This window comes from Lampetra planeri, chromosome 17 (genome assembly GCF_965212315.1).
Source record: "Lampetra planeri chromosome 17, kcLamPlan1.2.h2, whole genome shotgun sequence".
NCBI classification, from domain to species: Eukaryota; Metazoa; Chordata; class Hyperoartia; order Petromyzontiformes; family Petromyzontidae; genus Lampetra; species Lampetra planeri.
This window is the reverse complement of record NC_136123.1, coordinates 8,933,748-8,954,969: the sequence shown is the minus strand read 5'-3', so window position 1 is coordinate 8,954,969 and position 21,222 is coordinate 8,933,748. Positions and strand designations below refer to the sequence as shown.

At 48.9% G+C, this 21,222-nt stretch overlaps 2 protein-coding genes across 3 annotated transcripts in view; both read left to right on the top strand.

Annotated features, from left to right (window-relative positions):
* Positions 1-8,459, top strand: part of CA8 (carbonic anhydrase 8 (inactive)) — a 61,680-nt gene extending 53,221 nt beyond the window's left edge. For both annotated transcript variants that reach the window (XR_013586148.1, XR_013586147.1), the window contains one exon: positions 7,955-8,459. The gene's annotated coding sequence lies outside the window, so the exon portion shown is untranslated. The remainder of the gene's footprint in view (positions 1-7,954) is intronic.
* On the top strand, positions 161-6,704 carry LOC144723343 (uncharacterized). Its single transcript, XM_078602057.1, has 2 exons — positions 161-1,616; positions 6,376-6,704. The coding sequence occupies exons 1-2, from the start codon at positions 345-347 to the stop codon at positions 6,385-6,387; spliced, it is 1,284 nt and encodes a 427-aa protein (XP_078458183.1). The 5' UTR covers positions 161-344; the 3' UTR covers positions 6,388-6,704.
* Positions 8,460-21,222: the final 12,763 nt, after the last annotated feature.

The window sequence follows — 21,222 nt, the reverse complement described above, 5'->3', positions numbered from 1 at the left end:
AGGTGTCAGTTTTTGTACCAGTTGAAAGGGTAAAAACCAGAGGTGTGGACTCGAGTCATGTGACTTGGACTCGAGTCAGACTCGAGTCATGAATTTGATGACTTGCGACTCGACTTGGACTTGTGTAGGGGTGTCAGGGGAAGGATTCCCACCAATAGATGGGTTAGGGGGAGGGGTGATCGAGGTGATATAAGGGGAGAACGGGCGGGAAAGGGGGGCCTTTGGCGGGAACGGGATTGGGACGGCTGGCGACAGGTGTGAATGGAAGGAAAGGAATAAAGGACGAGACCCCTGCAATCTCGTGTCGGCTCCTCTCTACATTTGGTGGCAGCGGTGGGATCCTAATGGCTACAAAGAAGAATCCTCGCGGGAGGGAGCCGAGGGAGGAGGAAGCAGGGGCCGGGGATCCTTCACATCCTGGGCAACAAGGGGGCCTGCTGTCAGAAGCAGCAGAAGGGGGCCCGGATCGCCTGGAGGATCGCATGGAGGACCGCATGGCCCGCGTGGAGAGGGCGCTCCAGGAGCTCTTGCAGAGGCTCCCTATGGGGGGCCCGCCGGCACCGGGACCCCCACCCCCACGCGTACTACGGGAGGAGAGGCCACGGGAACCGGACGCCGACCAGCCGGCCGGGCAGGAGCCGCAACCAACCTCGTCACGCCAGCCGCCGCCGCTCCCGCCAAAACCCCCAGGGCTAAACACCCAACACGGAGAGCAGGTGGCCGGACGGCCGCGTCGGCTGGGGCCCGTCGACAAGTTTGTGGCTGAGGAAGAAGATTGGGAGGAGTTTGTCCGCCGATTCGAGGCTGCCTTCCACGCTCTCGAGTGGACAGACGAAGAGGCCCTACGAGCGCTGCCATCTGTTCTGGGCAAAGAAGCACTCTCCTCTTACACCTCCCTTCCCTCGCACAGCAAGTCCACGCTACAGGCGGCCTACGAGGCTTTGGGGGAGATCTATTGCCCGGCGGAAGGAGCCTTTAAACGGTTCCAGGATCGCCAGCGAGGGGCTAAAGAATCCCCTTTAGCCTACAGGGGGGCGCTGCTCGTGTTGGCGAGGAGAGCTTTCCCTCGCCTGGCTGAAGAAGCGCTCGAGGACCTCGTGGTCGAGCACCTCATCGCCTACGCTTGCCGCGCCGGCGTTGTAATGCCCGTAGTGACGCCGGAAGAACGCACCTCGCTGTGGGCTGCCCGGACCATCCAAGCCCACGAGCAGGTCATGGGCCGGGCGCCACCCGTGGGCCCGGTGGCTGGCGCGGCGGGGGGGAACAGACCAGCCGTTGCCGCGGCGCTACTTGGTCCAGCGACACTAACCGCCGAACCTGCACCGTCACCACAGGCTGCCGGTGGGGCATCTGGGGACGGACCGCCGACGTCTGAGACGGAGCCATCGCTGCGGGAGGTGTACGCGGCGATCCGGGGACTGGCGGAGCAGAGGGACCAACCGCCGCGTCGCTGGCAGCCGCCTCTACAACATCGCGCCGAGCCCCCCCGACGCAACGCCCCGTGGGTCTGCCACCGTTGTGGTCGCGAGGGGCATGTGGCGAGGGGGTGCCGCACGGAGCCGGAGGCCGCCAACGTCACCTGGAACCTGCCGGGGCCGAACGCCGACAGGAGCCAGGCGAGTGACGCCGTCCCACCCGGCCTCTCGGGCGGGCCGGGTAATTACACTTCCGACGCCGCGAACTCACCGGGAGTCTCCTCGGGGTGGGCGCCGGTGGTGTCGTTTCCCGGTCCCCGCTGTTCTGGTCGGGGGAAGGGGATAGCGCCGGGGCCTGTGGTCGCATCGCGACCCGGAGTGGCGTCGCGAACGGACGTGACGTTGCGTCCGGAAGTGACGTCGCGGTCGGAAGGGGTGTCGCGGATCGCGCCGGGAATTGCGCCGGGGCCGTGGACCGCGCCTGGAATCGCGCCGGGGCCAGGGACCGCGTCGGGGATCGCGCCGAGGCCGGGGACCGCGCCGGGAGTCGCGCCGACGCCGGGAGGGACGTCGCGGACGGAGGTGACGTCGCGGGCGGAAGTGACGTCGCGGCCGGCAGCGACGTCGATGCCGGGCGTGACGTCGCGCGCGGGCGGGGTTTCGCGGGCGGGCGTGGGTTCGCGGGCGGGCGTGACGTCGCGGGTGGGCGTGGTTTCGCGGGCGGGCGGGGTTTCGCGGGCGGGCGTGACGTCGCGGGTGGGCGTGGTTTCGCGGGCGGGCGTGGGTTCGCGGGCGGGCGTGACGTCACCGGCGGGCGTGACGTCACCAGTTACCTGCAACGCCGGCGAGTTGCCAGGGGCAACGGCCCGGGGGCGGAGGCAGCCCACACGATTGACATTGCGCCCTGGAGCAATTCCACGACCCGCCTCACCACCGCTTTGCGACAGAGCGAGACGGAACCAGGGGGACCACGCCCCCGTGACAAAGGAAAGGGAGGGGCTCACGGGAAGGCCCACCCCCCAGTCCCCACCGCCCCCTGCAATGGGGGGGCCCCCCCACACCACAAGGGGGGCCCATCCTACGTCACCTAGGGGGGGCAATTTGCACTACACAGAGAGCCCAGCCCGCAACCCAGGGGTAAGCCCACACTATGTAACAAGGGCGCGTTCACCCTGCTGGGACGCACTCCAAAGGGAGGAACCCCATCTTCAGTCCATCCACACCCATCCCCCATCATTTCACCATGCACCACAGGATAACGAGACGCCGCCTGGTCAGTGGCCGGACTCAGCCACACAATGGAGGAAGCTGGCAAGGCGGGTGGTAGCGGCCACGTCAGGAACCTCGGTCCTGGTCGGTGAAATCGCGGGAGTGTCGGCACGTATCTTGGTCGATACGGGGGCATCAGCCACGATCATCTCGAGCACCATGCATGAGATGCTGCCGGATAAAATCCGACCTTTAGTCCCCGTCAAGACAACGTTCATTGCAGCAAATGGAGGCAGCATGGGCTTCCTGGGCCAGGTTGAAGCCCCGATACAGATTGGACAGCTTTCGGTAGCAGGACCCATCCTTGTCTCCGCAACGTTGCCCGTACCCTGCCTGTTGGGGACGGACTTTCTGAGGCGGATGCCAATGAAAATCGATCTGGCCAATGGGCGGGTGGAAGTCCAGGGAACGCATCTCCAATTCCTAAAGGCGGAGGGGGCCAGCCGGGGTGTACCCTACGTGCAGGCTCTGGTCAGTAAGTCTGTCTCCATTCCCCCGGCAGCCCAGATGCTGGTTCCGCTGCAATATCGGTCCCCCCTCGTGACAGCCCGACCAGACTCACCCATCCTGGTGTCTCCGGCGTCAGCGGCCATGGATCGTCATGCGCTGGTGGGGGCCGAAACTATTGTACAGAGGAACCAGCATCTGTTCATTCAGGTGCTGAACACCTCCGATAGAACAGCGACGGTGCAGGAGGGAACAGTTCTGGCCCACGTTAGTCCCTTGTCACTAGGAGCCCCAGGGACAGAGCCCGAGCTTGTAGGCAGCATCGGCCAGTCCGAGGACAGAGGGGCCAAATCGTGGATGGACCAGCTGGCGGGGCCTGAGCCGGGATTGCCGCCCGACCAGAAACAGCAGCTGCACTCGTTATTGCAGGAGTTCTCGGACGTGTTCAGCCGGGGACCGTTCGACCTAGGGCGCACAAATCTGTCACAGCACCACATCAACACGGGAGATGCCGCACCCCTGCGCCAAAACACATATAGAATGAGCCCAATGGAAAAAGGGCACATTCAACAAGCGGTGCAGGAGATGCTGCGGGCCGACATAATTTCTCCATCCTCGAGTCCCTGGGGGGCACCGGTGGTCCTAGTCAAGAAGTCAGATGGGTCACTGAGATTCTGTGTGGACTTCCGACGCCTCAATGCCGTCACGCTGGCCGACGCATATCCCCTACCACGTATCGACGACTCATTGGATGCACTGGCGGGAGCAAAATTTTTCAGTACGCTGGATTTGTTGTCCGGGTTCTGGCAGGTCCCACTAGACGCGGACTCCCGGCCTAAAACAGCATTCCGGACACCACAGGGCCTGTTCGAGTTCAACTGCCTGCCTATGGGCCTCCAGACGGCGCCGGCAACGTTCCAACGCATAATGGAGTTGGCCTTGGCAGGCCTCCAATGGGAAACGTGCCTCATCTACCTGGACGACGTCATTGTTTTCAGCCGATCATTCGAGGAACACATTGACCGATTGCGTCAGGTGTTCCTGCGGTTCCGGAACGCGAACTTGAAGCTCAAGCCGTCGAAGTGCCACCTTATGCAGTCGTCGGTACGCTACTTGGGCCACGTCGTCAGTGAGTCGGGAGTGGCTACAGACCCGGAAAAGACGGCCTGCGTGAGGGCCTGGGCTGTTCCCACAACGGTTCCGGAGGTACGCCGGTTTGTGGGTTTCGTTTCTTACTACCGCCGGTTTGTGCCCAACTTCGCAACCATTGCCAAGCCCTTGCACGTGTTGACGGCGAAGAACCAGAGGTTTTATTGGGGCCCTCTGGAGGAAGAGGCATTCCAGCAGCTGCGCTCACGTCTGACAGATGCACCACCATTGGCCTTTCCGGATTTTGGCCTCCCCTTTATCCTGGACACGGACGCCAGCGATGTGGGCATCGGCAGTGTTTTGTCGCAAGTCCAGCAGGGTCGGGAGGTGGTTATCGCCTATGGTAGTCGCGTGCTTTCATCAGCGGAGCAGCGCTACTGCGTCACACGTAGGGAACTCCTGGCAGTCGTTCACTTTGTGCAGCAATTCCGACCCTACCTGTATGGTCGCAAATTTACGGTCCGCACTGACCACGCGGCCTTGCAGTATTCGCTCCGCATCGACCAGCCTTCGGGCCAGCTGGCCAGATGGATAGAACGCCTGCAGGAGTACAGGTACCAAGTAGTGCATCGCAAAGGGACCAGACATGCCAACGCAGACGCATTGTCCCGACTGGTGCCCCAGGGCCCTTGTGCATGCACCACAGGCGGGGCACGCTGCAAGGAGGCGAGGCCGGAGGGGACGGTCATCGCTCCTGTACGCACGGCGGAGGGCGCACAGGGTGAGGTCCAGCTGACCGACCACGACCTGGGGCTGACCTTGGACGATTGGAGACGGCTACAGCTGGAGGAAGCCCCACTGCGAACACTACGCGCCTCAGCAGAGGCAGGGGGGGAGGAGTACATCGTATGGGAGGATCTCCTCATGCGATGGGACCCGACAGGGCGCCGGCGATGCCTGGTAGTTCCGGAGTCGCTGCGTCAACAATTGGTTATGGACGTACACGGCCGCCAGCTGCTGCACCTGGCAGGGCGGAAGACACTGCACACATTACAGGGTCGGTACTTTTGGCCAGGTATGACCGCTGACGTGCATCGATGGGTCGCTACCTGCGTCGAATGTGCGCGGCGAAAGCCGCCACCCCGGGTAAGCCGGGCGCCCCTACAGCCCATCACGGTGACCAGGGTCAACGAATTGGTTGCGTTGGACATCTTGGGACCGCTGCCGGTCACGCCACGGGGAAATAAATACCTGTTGGTCGGAGTCGAGTACTGCACGAGGTGGCCGATGGCGTGGGCCCTCCCGGACCAAACGGCACAGACCATCGCCGATGCCTTCGTGGGAGGCTATGTCCTTGATAAGGGGGCACCGGAGCGGTTGCTCACGGATCAGGGCAGGAATTTCTCCTCACAGCTATTGAAGGACGTCTGCTCTATCCTGGGCACTAAAAAGGTCCGAACATCTCCATATCATCCCCAGACCGATGGGATGGTAGAGCGGCTTAACCGCACCATAGCGGCCATGCTGTCCCAAGTGGTGGACGAAAACCATTCCGACTGGGACCTCCACATTCCATCGGTCTTAGCGGCGTACAGGGTGGCCCCACACGCGGCGACGGGGTTCTCGCCGTTTTTCCTGATGTACGGACGGGATCCCGTTCCGCCTATTGAGGTGCAGCTGACGGACATTCCGGCAAGAGCCGACGCATGGCCGAAGGCACTAAAGACCTCCCTCATTTATTTGAGAGAGGCCCGCCAAGCAGCCGAGGCCGCATCGGCCGCGAGCCAAGAGAGTAATGTACGGATACGGGAGAGGACAGTGACAGCCAAGCCCTTTAAAGTTGGGGACCAGGCATGGCTACACTGTCCTCAGGTGCCGGTTGGCCTCTCACCAAAGCTGCACCGACCCTGGAAAGGGCCGGTCGAGGTCATCAAAGCACTCCGACCGCAGTGCGTCCAGGTCCAACTGGGTAAGCGACGATGGTTTGTACACCCCACCCGCCTTAAGCCATACATCTCTCCACCGTCATCTTCACCAACATCACCACCAACATCACTGCCAACATCATCATCATCCCTACCCAGGCCAAGGTCGCCGACCACCACGCGCCGACCGGCAGGGGGTTCGGTGCCCTGTGTTCCCTTGTCACCTACAGCACCCCATGTGAGGCCTGACGGAGCGGCGGCACGAGCGGGGGCCGGAGAGACAGCGGCGCCAGGCAAGGCGACACCGGCACCACCGAACCAGGGACCGCGACGAGAGGGCCTTCGAAGGAGGGGGCCGCCACGGTCATCTGCTGCCTGTGGATGTCCGGGCTGTTACGGGATGCTGGCTGGAGACCTGGGCAGGCCGCGCAATTGATTTGTTGTGTTATATTGCATTGTAGGGTTGTGGGGGGGGGTAAGGGCTGTCGTCACTGTCAGTGGTGGGAGGCATGGGGAGACTTAAATGGTCCATGGGGGAGGCAGAACCGAGGACGGTTATTTTTTCTCCGGGGGGGGGGGGTGATGTAGGGGTGTCAGGGGAAGGATTCCCACCAATAGATGGGTTAGGGGGAGGGGTGATCGAGGTGATATAAGGGGAGAACGGGCGGGAAAGGGGGGCCTTTGGCGGGAACGGGATTGGGACGGCTGGCGACAGGTGTGAATGGAAGGAAAGGAATAAAGGACGAGACCCCTGCAATCTCGTGTCGGCTCCTCTCTACACTTGCATAACAATGACTTTGTCCCACCTATGAGATGTGGACTCGAGTCATGTGACTTGGACTCGAGTCAGACTCGAGTCATGAATTTGATGACTTGCGACTCGACTTGGACTTGCATAACAATGACTTTGTCCCACCTATGAGATGTGGACTCGAGTCATGTGACTTGGACTCGAGTCAGACTCGAGTCATGAATTTGATGACTTGCGACTCGACTTGGACTTGCATAACAATGACTTTGTCCCACCTCTGGTAAAAACCTATTACTATCACACACAGTGTTCAGGGAGATTGACTCGCTGTTGTTATCGAAATGTTGCGATTTCAAATTTCTGATCGGGGGTGGGTGGAGGTCGACCCAGCCGATCACGCGTGCGGGGTTTGCGATGACACGAGAACCATTTTGTGGGAGGCGTTCATCCTCACGAGAAACTGGACTCCACCGGGGGAAATATGAAATTGTTGCCACCAATTCTGAGCCGCCTACACAGATGAGTGCCCTCCCACGCTCGTATTAACAGAGATAATCCGACACGACTTTGCCATTAATTCACGGCTCGTTGTCAATGAGTTGCTGCGTGAAGACTTATATCATTGTCGGTCATGGGGAGTTGTTTGACCTGACCTGAACCATGCTATTCAGTGCGGATTTGTTGAACGCTGGACCCAGAGAACCAATTCGGACATTGCCCGCCAATGATCCGGAATCGATGTTCAGGCAGCCGGGTTCACAGTCCACTTTGCAAACCACTGCGCCACCGATCCTCTCTGCCACTAGATTATTTGCACGTAATTAGACTTTGCCTGTGGAAATTCACGTTTCTACTGTATGTGTCCACGAAGATGAATGTGTAATAAAAGAAAAACGTGAAATATATTGTTCGTTCAACGATATATATATCAGTACAGATGGGCGTGCGAACGTGTGTGTGTTATAAATCACGAGCGATATATTTGGATTTGTGTATTTGCAAGTTGGTCGAGTGAAACATTAATAAAAACAGGAATGATTGTTTTATCTCACCAACAGGAAAAGAAAACATCAGTGGCGTTCCAGCCTGCTGGTCTTCTATAACAAGCGTGCATATACACGTTTCTGTATATACATACCAAACATAGCATACGTATATGTTGATATGCTCTGTATACTATTTTCTCATGGATGATTAATTGTACAGTGTATGTTAAAAACAGCTCTGATATATCGTGTACAGCTGTTTAAAGATCACGAATCGGATTAAAGGCGGTAACCAAGGTAACATTGGATAATGAACACATAACCAGAAGAGGCTACAAGAAGCATTTCCAGGAGGAAGACGTAAATATGTCCCTTGGCGTCTCGCACATTTGTTTCGTGTAAAAGTTCTCATTGTAACTGATGTAATAAAAAAAAACCCAAATGGTTTTAAATTTGGTCTCGAGAAATTGCATGGCTCATTTTGCGAATAAAAACGTCCAATTTGTAATGTGCTATAAGGAATCGGTTTTATGCATTTGCAATAAATACACTGCCGGCCATTAAACTTCACAACATATTTATTGCTGCGTTGTGCAATTTGTCCAAAACAATGTTTGGTGTTCGTTACGATATCCCAAATCCTTTATTCTGTGTTCAATGTACGATAAATATGAGCATGTGTGACTGTGCTTCTGCCGGTACCCAAACGTTGCCAATATGGCATTCATTAAAATAATACCTGCCATGAAATATCAAAGCCATATTTATAAAGACTATATATTATTCAAAAATATGTACTCAACTCTGTAATGGGGGGGGGGTGGAGTGAGGCATAAGCATGCTTGAGCAACAAAGTTAATTAAATTTGATTTACTGTGGCAGGTACGCGAGCAGGGTGTTTCCTGCAATGCGGGTTTTGGCAGCAAAGCCAGCGGCGCCTTTGCATGAGTACCAGTGCCCGTACTGTATGTTCATTAAAATTTTACATCAATCAGGCCTTATATTTGTTGCCAAATCCTCATACAAAGGAGGCCGTTTCGTTTTTTTTATGAAAACAATGACAACGTATCTCTATTTTCTGTTAGTCAGGTGAATGAAGTTTCCTGTTTCAAGACGATCAGTGGCGCGCTGTCCAGTAATTTAATTGACGTACCGAGGAGAATGGGTTGATTCTAAGGGGGCGATAATGCCACGCGTGTGATGTCGTGGTTGAGCATCGCACTGCTTCTGGCAAGGCGGTGAGCACGATCGGTAAAAATTGGCACAGGAAAGAATGGCACAAGTGGTAAGTAGGAAAACATGGCACAATACTGTACTAACAGTTATATACAGATCTGAATGAAAGAGATGATTAACCCTAACCCGTTCACTCTGCCATTTTTTCTAGTTTTCACTTGTGCCCTTTTTCCTGTGCTATTTTTGTTTTACCGGCCACCCAGTGAGCACGCTTCACCATTGCTCGCAAAGAATTGGCACAAGAGCTCTGGCAGGGCAGCTGCTAATGGCGGTCATGAATTGTTGTTTTGTTAGTTACGGAGCGTCATTCATCGCAATGCGCTGTAAGGGTTTGTGAAGCGTACGGTTGTCTGCACAGAGCACCGGGCAACCGCAGGCCAGCGGGAAGGCAGCCAGAATCGGCGACGGCAATTGCCCAAGTTCTGTGGTCCTACGGTTGGCATGTATTTGGCCAACTCGATTTGTGAGTATAGATGTGGAAGGAGACCGGTGTACAAAGAGAAAACCCATGTGTGCGAGGGGTATCACACTCAATCCCCGACACGTGAAAATGAACTCGATGCCTTAACGTAGGGAGGGCATTTTCGCAAAATTTGTCATCCGCAAAACCTCGCCTCCAAAATACTGGTCTACAGGTGTACGCCACCGGCGCCTGGCTAACGAATCGTTCTGGTTAACATTGAAAAAAATTGCTAAAAGTGCCACATTTGGTACAGACGAAGTTACAGAATGGCAGCCATTAAAACAAGCTGCATTCGAGGCCCCTAGGTTTGAGGGATGTTCACCATGCCTTGACTATGATTCACCGTTATGCTTTGTGTGCATGATATGTGGACTGATAACTGAAATGTTGTCTTGTATCTTGCCAAGTATATGATGTCATCACAGTTGAACAATTGTTATGTAACTGGTTTACCCAGGAGAGGCTCACTGAGTGTTACGACTTTTACAGGAGGGTCCTGCCAAGTTTTCACAGAATGGTGCAATGTTGCTATGCATTTTCTTAATTGGGTAATTTATAGTTAGTTTTTCAACAGTTAGATGTCTGGCCATTTCCTGTTACATCGTGTGCATTGTCCTAGCTATGGGAAGAAACAAGAGAACCCAGAGGAAACCCATGAAGAGCAAACTCCACGCAGAAAAACGTCCGAGTCGGGGATTGAACCCAGGCTGTTCTTGCTGTGAGGCGCACGTTTTACCACTGCGCCACCCTGTCACTCAGTCATAATTTGTACAGCATATCGATATGTATATGTTTTTATTTATTTCACAGGACTATTAAAATTAAGTACATGAGTACGTATCAGGTGAAGCTGCCACTTGTATTTTTTTTTTAAGTTAGACATTGTAAAAGCTACATTTGCATGCCATCTTTCATGGAAATGGGCTGAGATATCAAGTTTATGAAAGTTTAACCCAAATGTCATTTAAACCTTGACTCCAGCCCCCTATGTCTTGTAAAAGGGCTTTGGCTGAAAAAAGTAAGAGTTTTTAAACGGCTCCCCCCCCATGCTGTTGTCAAAAACTCTACGTTGTCCTCGGTGTGTTACTAATGTGTGATGCTGGTATCCACCACACTTTGAACAATCCTCGTGTCACGCTGACCTTAACAACTGCACTGTGCATTCTACGATCTGGGAATTATTTACACATGCTCCCATCCTGTAATCAAATAATACATTGTAAACTACTTCTCCACCAAGCATGCCGCTTTGATCAAGTTTCAACCAATATTTTCCCCTTAACAGCCACACTGCCACTGTAAAACGACGTGCCATTGTGTGTTCATGGTCCTCATTTATGAATGATCTTGCCTAGATCGCTTGAAAAAAAACGCATCGTAACAACTGGATATCAATCGCCGACTGTCAAAGCAACACGCGTCGGGGTTTCATAACGGTGAGAAAGGCACTTAAGCGTTAATGATTTTTAGCAAAATTATTTAGTCATAATTGTAAAGAGCCTCCATGTCAGGATGTAATTTGGAGTGTAATTTACTAAACCTGTTACGCGCGCACTCGTGTGCGTTCTCTGGACACACTTTGGCCTTAATGACGGCCGCTGTAAATGTGTCAAATTAGCATAGAAATTGTTTGCTCCAATTACACCTCGCGTATTTGCTCCACGCATGACGACCGTGGTGTGATATCAATATAGATTGTAGAACCTCGGCAAAGTGGATTAAACGGAAAAAAAAGCAATGTGTTCCTGTAAAAATGTGTGATTGCGACTCAAAATTTTGCACCATTTCAGGCTTTAATAATAATACTAATTTAAATGTATAAATCGTTCTCAGTGCGCTATGCATGGAAAGGCAGAAATAGTTTAACATCAATCAAGGAAAGAAGAAATGAGAAAGACGTTTGAAAATTACTAAAGAGAGAAAGTAATTTAAAACAGATAACGTTTTTTAGTCGAGATTTGAAGATTTGTAAGTGTCTGGGAAGTCCCCTTGACTTCGAAGGGAAACGAGTTCCAGAGTGTAGGTGGCCGCAATTTCAAAAGCACCGTTACCCCCAAGTGTGGAGCCTTGAGAACGTGGCACAGTGAGCAATGCACAATCTGAGGATCTCAATGAACTCGATGGAATATATGGCTGAAGAAAGCCATTAGTGTAGGGAGGAGCAAGTCCATATAGTTGAAATAAATATTTCGATTTAAAGCTTTCGTGACTGCAGGGATTCATCTTCTTGGTTCTTTCGGTAAATTCTAGATTTTAAGCTTTCGTGACTGCAAGGATTCGGTAAAGTCACGTAGGTAAAAAGGGAAGTCATTTGATTACTTCCCTTCTACGTGACTTTACCGAAAGAACCAAGAAGTTGAAATAAATAGTTAAAACTTTTAATGAAATTTTTAATGAAATGCTTTAACTATTTGTTTTTAATATTTGCCCTTGACTACACATGTAAGTTCACAATATTTCATTTCCTTATAGGTTTTCACTGCTTGCGTGGTTTACTTTAACCCACAACGATCGTTTGATGAGATTAAAAACAGGGCACTGTTCGCTATTGCTGAAGTTAAACTCTTTTCTTCACGTTGTGTGGTACAGTGGGATTGGCTTTTGTGGCTGGGAATGGAACCAATGTTTTGTGTAACAGAGGTTTTGCGAGATAAGCCCATGTGCAACGCAGTGGCCAAACAGATTGGTCATTGTGATATTTGATTTAAATTAAACGTAGTATACTGAAAATGAAAAAAATAGGCTGAAAACTAAACTTTAAAATAATGTAATGAACACATAATTGAAGTTGAAACTGAATAATGAAATGTAAATGCCAGTGCCCCCCCCCCCCCCACTGTGTTTCACGGACTTATTCTACTCCGGTGGTTTCATTAAAACCAGGTTGCACAATTATCCAAAGGTTCAGCTCCTTAAACACAGCCAATTTTCTCTCTCATGCTGACCACTACGAAATTCACTAGCCACGTGGTTTCTCACTCCAGAAAGCCATACGGGGCGGGGGCGGGGGGGGGGGCATCTACTGTTCATATCCCTGAACCAGTGGTGGAAATTCACACATTCCTATAGAAGAGTGAGTAGATAAATAGGACAGCCACTGCTCACTTCCCATGAAGTTGGTTCTTATTTAATAGACCCCAGAGCGATGAAACGCTGAGTTGCCACCTGGCTGGCATTTGTATCACAAGGACCTGGTGGCAAGAAAAACTATAATACCAGTATACGTTCTAGATTTGAAGCTTTCGTGACTGCATGGATTTATATTCTTGGGTTTTTTCGGTAAAGTCACGTAGGTAAAAAATAAAAATTAAATAAAAATCACGACGTTTCGGAGGCAACACACCTGAAGACGGAGGCTTGTGTTGCCTCCGAAACGTCGTGATTTTTATTTTATTTTTATTTACATTTTTTACCTACGTGACTTTACCGAAAAAACCCAAGAATATGAATACCAGTATGCATCTATTAAGTGTTAACGAAGGAATACCGTACGTGAAATGTTGGTGGGTAGTGAAGTCTTCACTTTAAAAACACACCCGAGTATGGAACCATATGGCTTTGAAAACCGCCAATGGCAGCTGTTGGATAACATCGCCCCCACAGTAATGGAGCCGGCGGCCGTTCAATGTTGATACACGAACAGCTTTCCAGTCGTCACTTGTGCACGGACTTGTGGGCAACGGTTACGGAGTTAATCTTCGCGGGTTAGCCTGGGATCCACCCCCAACTGCACAGGGCATTAGATAATGTGCAGCGTTTTACTTCATATAGCTCGAGGCGAGAGGTAAGCTTGGCACTAAGCCCTGCCGGGGTTGGTTCTGTTGAATGTCAATGCTACTCTAATGCACGTTTGAGCCCCCTATCATCAGCGCAGTGCTGATGATAACGACAGTTGCTGTATAGCTGTGCACGTGACCTCTGGCACTTCATTGGGGTTTGTGCGGCATAGTGCTCCTTGCCAGCACGTAATGTAGCAACGTGGAGTCGCCGTGTGAGTGATTCATGCGGAGACGATTTATCTGGGTGTGTTTGCCTGTGTCTGCGACACCCCAAACTGCACTCTTGTGAGGTGGACTGTGGAAGGCAGTGGAACAACGACCCCTTCAATCTATCGGTGTTGATGTTTTGAGTGTTATTCCTACGTATGCGATTTGGTCAAACATCCCAAGCATAACCCTCCAATAGTCTTGTGACCGGTATTAATGTATTATAATTCAGTAATATAATAGAGTAAAACATGTGATATATTTAAAAATCAATAAACCAGATGTCATTACCTTGTAATTTGCTCAAACAATATAGTAATGTGCGGGGCAAATATTGAATACAAATATATGACGTGTACATTTGATACAATTTAGTTATATTTCTCTGTTGAATCTACTGATTTTGCAGAAATCAGATAAAACACATAACGAATGCCCTGTGTAAGACTGGGTCGACCATAAGAATGTGGAATATCCATTACTGGCTAAGGGTTGCTAAATGAGAGCTGCGATTGATAATTAAAACAAATACATATATACATAGTAAAATCAAACACCGCAAATATAATAATTCCACAATACAGCCTCACCGTGGGTCTACCTTCGCCTCTTCATTTTGTGCTCAATTTAAAGAAAAAATCGCAACAATTTAGAAAATCACCTTCATGTCAGACACACGCATGGGCAGTCGCACTAATGCGCGCTATGCGCTCATTCCTAGGGCGGTAAATTTATTCGCGTTGTAATTACGCACAATTCTGCGAAACACTACTACGGCCCATCGTGAGCCTGTGTAGAGACGTGGACAGTAGCCGCGTGGTGTAAAGCCGGCTTGTCAGCCGGTTCCGGAGCATTTTGCTTCCTTTGTTTGTTTTGTGGCCATGACCTCGTGTTGCTAAACTTGCGACACCAGCATCCTGATCGCACGGGGCCATTGTGTTATGAGACCAGCCCACGCGCACTGTATGCTCCCAAAGAGCCCAATTGCGCTCACCATGGCTCACGTGCGTGTGTATGTGTGTGTCGAACTTCTTTCGCACCGTACGTAGCCAACCGTGCTAATTGGAGAGGGGGTAACAAACTAAACGCAAACAGCAGTTCTAAATAAATTCGTTTTCAATCGAGATTTAAAAGTGCAGAACTTCAGTGGCTCCCTAATATCGGAAGGAAGAACGTTCCAGACGGCCGCAGGAGCGCATCTGAAAGCGCGCTATGCAGTGTTCGATGGCCAGCTAAAAGCCGCTGCGAGGATGTGTGCTTAAATACTCACACCATTCCAATACCAGCTTCTTGTTTAAATTGAACACTGCACGCATGTTTCGATTTAAAGCTTTCGTGACTGCAGGGATTCATCTTCTTGGTTGTTTCGGTAAAGTCACGTAGAAGGGAAATAAAATAATAATACAAATACAAATAAAACATAATAAAATAATTGTCACGACGTTTCGGCCACAACGCAAGCAGCCGTCCTCAGGTGAAGAACAGGTCTGTTGGAAAGACAGCGGCTGTTTGTGTTGTGGCCGAAACGTCGTGAGAATTATTTTATTACGTTTTATTTTTATTATTTTATTATTTCCCTTCTACGTGACTTTACCGAGAGAACCAAGAACACTGCTCGCAAAGCTTCGATGGAGTTAGCTGCACGGGTTGTTCCGCGGTCAGAGCTGGCACAACTGAGATCCCGAGTTGGAATCGAGATATTTAGCCCTCCGTGGTTAAACCAGGCTCTCAACTTTAGCGAGATGATCAAGTTCAGCTTTCAAGTTTACTTTGTTTAACCGGGTGAGAAGTCAAGCCACCTGTAGAGCACAATATGCAAGAGTGACCCGGTGCATTGGGCTTCCAGTAAGGGCGATGATTGCATAATCCCACCTGAGTTGGCCGGCACACAATGACCTCCTCTCACCAATCACGTCCAGGGATCTTTAACGTCCGTTGTGCAACAAACAGTAATTACACTCGCAGTGATAATCAGGGCGGCCGCTGGAATTCGAACCGTGAACCTCTCTAACAGGCAGCAGCAACAAGAGGCTACCGCTACGCCGCTGTGCCATGTTCTCAACCGGGTCATCATGCAGAAGAAAAGCCATCGCATTATATAGCGCTTGTCACTCAACTTGGCTAAATTCCAGCTACGAGGATACAAAAAAATATATGTACTGCATTATCATTTTGATTGTCATAGCAGAGCGTGTTCGAAAGTGCGCCCCCTAGTGAGTACGTTGTATGGGCCATTTTAAAGCATGTTGAGGGGTTGCACTGCTTTGCAAGTTATAAACTAAACTATTCATTTATTTTACCAGGTAAGGTCCACTGAGCTATGTAGTTATTTTTTCAGAAGCGATCTGGGCACAAATGATAGCTCAACGAAGTGGCTTATCGCGTGGAAATTAATAGCAGTCGCCATATACTCTAAACGCACATTTCTAAATGTGGAGGGAAAAACCGGAGGACCCGGAGAAAAATCCACGCGACCACGGGTGCAACATCTAAACTCCAAATATGCAGGTGTCAGGGTCAGGATCGAAGCACGACCTCCTGTCTTCCAGGCGAATCACATATCACTGACGAAATACAACTGGGGGAAAGGCCAAGTTGGGATTACACGTGGCAACACCGCCCGCACTACTGTGACAAACTTGGCGGTAGGGGGCGATCAAAAATAGTCTCGAGACTCAGTGAGGCTTTCATGGGTAAAGAAGTTAAATGATAATAAAATAATAATGTGTTATCGTAGTGAGCCTCTCTTCACATACAAAAAACACATGCTCAACCGAGTGTTAGGTTGGTAGGTTGGCGACACTGAACCAAGTTGTCAAAATTGCACATGTCCATAAAGGGGCACTGTGTTCACTAGACAACCACGCTCCTCTTCCCACCTCCGAGGCTCTGGCTTACAGGCAGCGTTTCCATATCAAGCTCAACGAAAACACCTGTAACGGTTCAAAGTCTAGAGACGATGAATTGCTCATGAATACGACCACTCTTCTCTGGGCCAGTAATGGTCATTCTAATGTACGGCCATGACTAATTGTGCTAATTTATCACGAATGTCGTCCAGTGCTTTTCAATGCATTACTGTTGTTAGATTTATTGAGCTGAAATCACAGCTAAAAATACTATGATCAAGCTAAACACCGTCATCAGCCGATCGTAAATCACTATTTATGCACCTAATCTTTTCCAATCTTGGAAGCTAAGCAGGTTGGAGCCGAAATGGTGATTGCCCCGGAAAAGCAGGTGTTGTAGCCTTGGACAACAAGATGCGGCAGGACAGCAGTTGATTATTGAATCCATCTGTGTGGATCTTTGAGCGTTACCTCCTTTACTGCATTAGTTTTCTCTGGTACCCTGGGTTCTTGTCACATAAATAAAACTCGTTGATAGAAATGGCCAAACAGCCCAACTCGGGACATTTACACAGGGATGTCTCAATGGGGTTTGGTAAGGCTCTGTTATATAATTCTTGACTTAAAGCTTTCGTGACTGCAGGAATTCATATTCTTGGTTCTTTCGATAAAGTCACGTAGAAGGGAAATAATAAAAATGAAACATAATACAAATTCTCACGACGTTTCGGCCACAACGCAAGCAGCCATCCTCAGGTGAAGAACCGAGCTGTCAGAAAGACAGCGTCCTCTCTCAGCTCTGTTCTTCACCTGAGGATGGCTGCTTGCGTTGTGGCCGAAACGTTGTGAGAATTTGTATTATGTTGTATTATTTTATTATTTCCCTTCTACGTGACTTTACCGAAAGAACCAAGAATATGAATCCCTGCAGTCACGAAAGCTTTACATCTAAACACAACGTTAGTTTCACAACTCATTGTTTATCACTGGCCACATCTCAGATATTCCTCATTCAAGAATGAGTCTCGGGTCAGCGGTACTGGGTGATGATAACTTGGAGCTGCTAATTTAACGCTGGTGTGTCAGGGTTGTGGTGCAATCTACTATCCAGCGGTCATCGCTCCCAATCGAAACACACACATGCACATTGACACACATATTTACATACACATATTCTCTGGATGATAAGATCCTCCGGAATATAAACTTGTACAAATATGGTCGCTCACACACACACACGTACACACCGATCGGATTATATATCGCGCTGGCATCTTTTGCTTTAAAATTACATGGGTGAAAAAGTGCATCCTATAATCTGGAGAATACGGCACCGATATGCCGTGCTCATGCTTGGAAAGACGAAAGGGGTAAAAAAAAAAAGTCACAAAAACCTCCTGAAAGACGCGACGAAGATCCTTGGCTTCTATCTTCTGGGCCACAAACCGTGATAGCAGATGCGGACATCTGATGATGGTGATTATGACGACGCACATGTGGAAAATATCAAATTCTCCAGTGTGGCAACTGTGGTCACCCAAAACAGAATCGTGTAACATATAACGACCCAATGTCCAATTTACAAATATTAAGGTGGCATCACAGGGGTTATGCACCACGCTGCTCCTGACGCAATGATCTGGCTCAACCACCTCAATGTAATATGCCACTTGTTGCTCTACGTCAACATCATCCACACAAAATAGACGAACAATTTCAGAGATACACAAATGAATGGGAGATTTTGGTTCACAGTGAGGTCATGATCATGGCATGTTCATTTATGCCATTACAGATATCCTTTATGATCGCTATATCAAAAAAGGTCACTGTATAATACGTAGCATATTATGTGCATGCCAGCGTATTGCAGTATTTGTCTGGTAAACCGAATGCACCCCCACAGCGCCAGACTTCTCAAGCTCTTGGCTAAGAAACAAGCATTCACTTCAGAACCGCATGAACATATGGACCCTAGAGGTCTATGAAAGGGCATCCTTTGTCCTTGTAATATGTGAGAACATATATCAAATAACAAATGTCATTGCACTAGCCTTGACACGAGCTCATGCTTCGAAGGTTGTAGTTATCTCATTGGACTGAAGCAGTTGTCCCACTGCAGTATTACATTTGGACGCCTGGGATATTATCTCATCATAAACAGCATCATCATCATCACTATCGTAGCCATCATCCAGTGAAATAAACATCTCCTGGTAAAGTAATAGGTTTTTACCCTTTCAACTGGTACAAAAACTGACACCTCTATACAAGGGATCATGTTTGCAATAACCACAACACAAGCAGTCAGAATGCAAACAAAAAGAAACAACTCTGATAATGATTCTAGATTTGAAGCTTTCGTGACTGCAAGGATTCATATTCTTAGGTTTTTTCGGTAAAGTCACGTGACTTTACCGAAAAAAACCTAAGAATCTGATAATGATAATGATATGCACTGTCCTTTAAGTTGATTGGTCCACACCCGAGACAGCTTTTCTTAGAGCCTTTTCTTATAGCCTAGTTTGGACCGCCTTTTGGCGTCATCTGGTCCAACACCAATGGAGACTAGGCTCTAAGAAAAGCTGTCTCGGGTGTGGACCAATCAAATTCAAGGACAGTGCATATCATTATCATTATCAGAGTTGTTTCTTTTTGTTTGCATTCTGACTGCTTGTGTTGTGGTTATTGCAAACATGATCCCTTGTATAAAGGTTTCAGTTTTTGTACCAGTTGAAAAGGTACAAACCTATTACTATATTTTGCCACTGGTAAAGGAGGTCTCATAGTGTTAATCTCCTGGTAAGTTGAACAACTTGGTGAAAGCTCAACAGCAGTTGCAACATATCTGACCGTCACGTATCCACCCTGGCCAATTATCCGTCCACACCCAGTGTAATATTTATACACATCGGACCTTTTCATATACTATATGTGCCTATACCTCAGTACCTAGGGAGTCGAATTTGCGACGTTGGACTGGATGTAAAAAGAGTCCGGTCCAACCCCTCAAGGTGGAATCTCACCACTGGCTCAGAACCACCACTCGGCGTTGAGCAGAGAGGCCTTTGCCCATTTGGATACTGCGACACAATAAGATTTTTTTTTGCTTTCCTTGACAATTATGGGGTGGTTTTATGGATTTTATTATGAAATCTCTCCGCTGCGTTTTATTGGTTTCTAAATGTGCAAGGTTTTGAATTTTTTGCACATTTAACTACGTCTGGAACGTGTTTTGTAACCTAGAAATCTGGATTTGGAACGTTATAGCGAAATGCCTCCAAAACTATGCACATGGCAAGGGCACGTGTTCACAATTTGTAGTTTAAATTGAACCTCGGGATTTAAATTGAAAACTTACATTTCAACTTACGAATATATTGGCACTAATCTCATTCCTGACATTTGTCTTGCATTAGCTCAAATCCATGCACATCTGATTTTCCTTAAAATTATTGAACGAGCTTCAGTTATACATTTCACATAACTCCCAGTAATTGGGGATCTGACATCGTGGGTTTCTGATGGATACCCCTTCCTATGAAATCAATTGTTTTAAAATTGTATCCTCGTAAAGAAATTTTGCCATGGTATCAAAATGTCCTGCCAAGAATGTTTTAGATTCCTACATTGCTCCAAGTGCTGGCTTTACCTCCATGTCTGAGAGAGAAAAACAAAATCTCCATTGGCTTTACAATTCCCGAAAAAAGAAAACACATCAAACCATCAATCACATTGTACTACACTGCTCTCTAGACTCTGTAAACTCAGCTGCAGTTGATTATTTGCTGAGCACACATGTTAAGATGGATGAAAAACATTTGTAAATCTGCTTTAAACTATTTCACTTGCAAAAAAATATTACGTGTATCTGTTATACCTACGTTTTGAGAAACTAATTTTAACCCAAAAAGTTTGTGGAAGATTTATTGCTGTTTCTTAACCTGGAAGGCAATGTCCTTTTTGCTCCAAGACGTTTCGTGTTGTAGATGTTTTACAGCCATTAAGGAAAATGAGATGCAATTCAGAGACGCCAAAGTGTAAGTACATTCTGTAAGTTTCCTCCCAAGACCACGGGCCATGATGCATGATGCATCAAAAGATGGCCAATGGCTGTAATATAATGTAATCAACACTTCAAATATATGCCATTTGAATGATTGGATCTGGAAATGTAAGACATCTTCAATTTATGTTGGGAAATATGAGCTTCATGGAGTGCCTCGGACAGCCAAAGTGCGTGCCGGTAAATCTGAAGGTGATGAATCATCTGAGTACGATGCGCGAATATGTTTGCGAGTTAAAGAGCAAAGTGGAGAGATAATTGCTTGGAAAAGTTATTTGGAAACATGCAGCGTTTATCTCTGAAACTAAAGAGCTAAACTTCTAAATATCATGACTTGGTAAGTAATACTTCAGCTCGTGTAATTCATCGCCTTTAAACCACAAACATTTGCAGCAATTTTTTTTCAAAAAAGCTATTGATTTTCAAAAACAGGCGCGTCGACCAATAATGAACTTTGAGACTCAATTAGCGCAACACAAGCCTCGTTCTGTAAATTATCAGGAAAATAGCCGCCGACGAGAGTTGCGCTGATGCAAGACACAAAACGCATGGAGATTAGCCGCAACAACGTTAAATTCAAAGCTCATGTTTCAAAATTGAATTACACTTATGTTATTGCATGCATGTGTGCATTCGTGCAAATGCTTTTTCGAGACAGCAGTTTCAACGTTGACATTAAAGATGGGGTTCGATCCTGGAAACTGAATATTGCATACACTGCCAGTATTGTCAATACACTG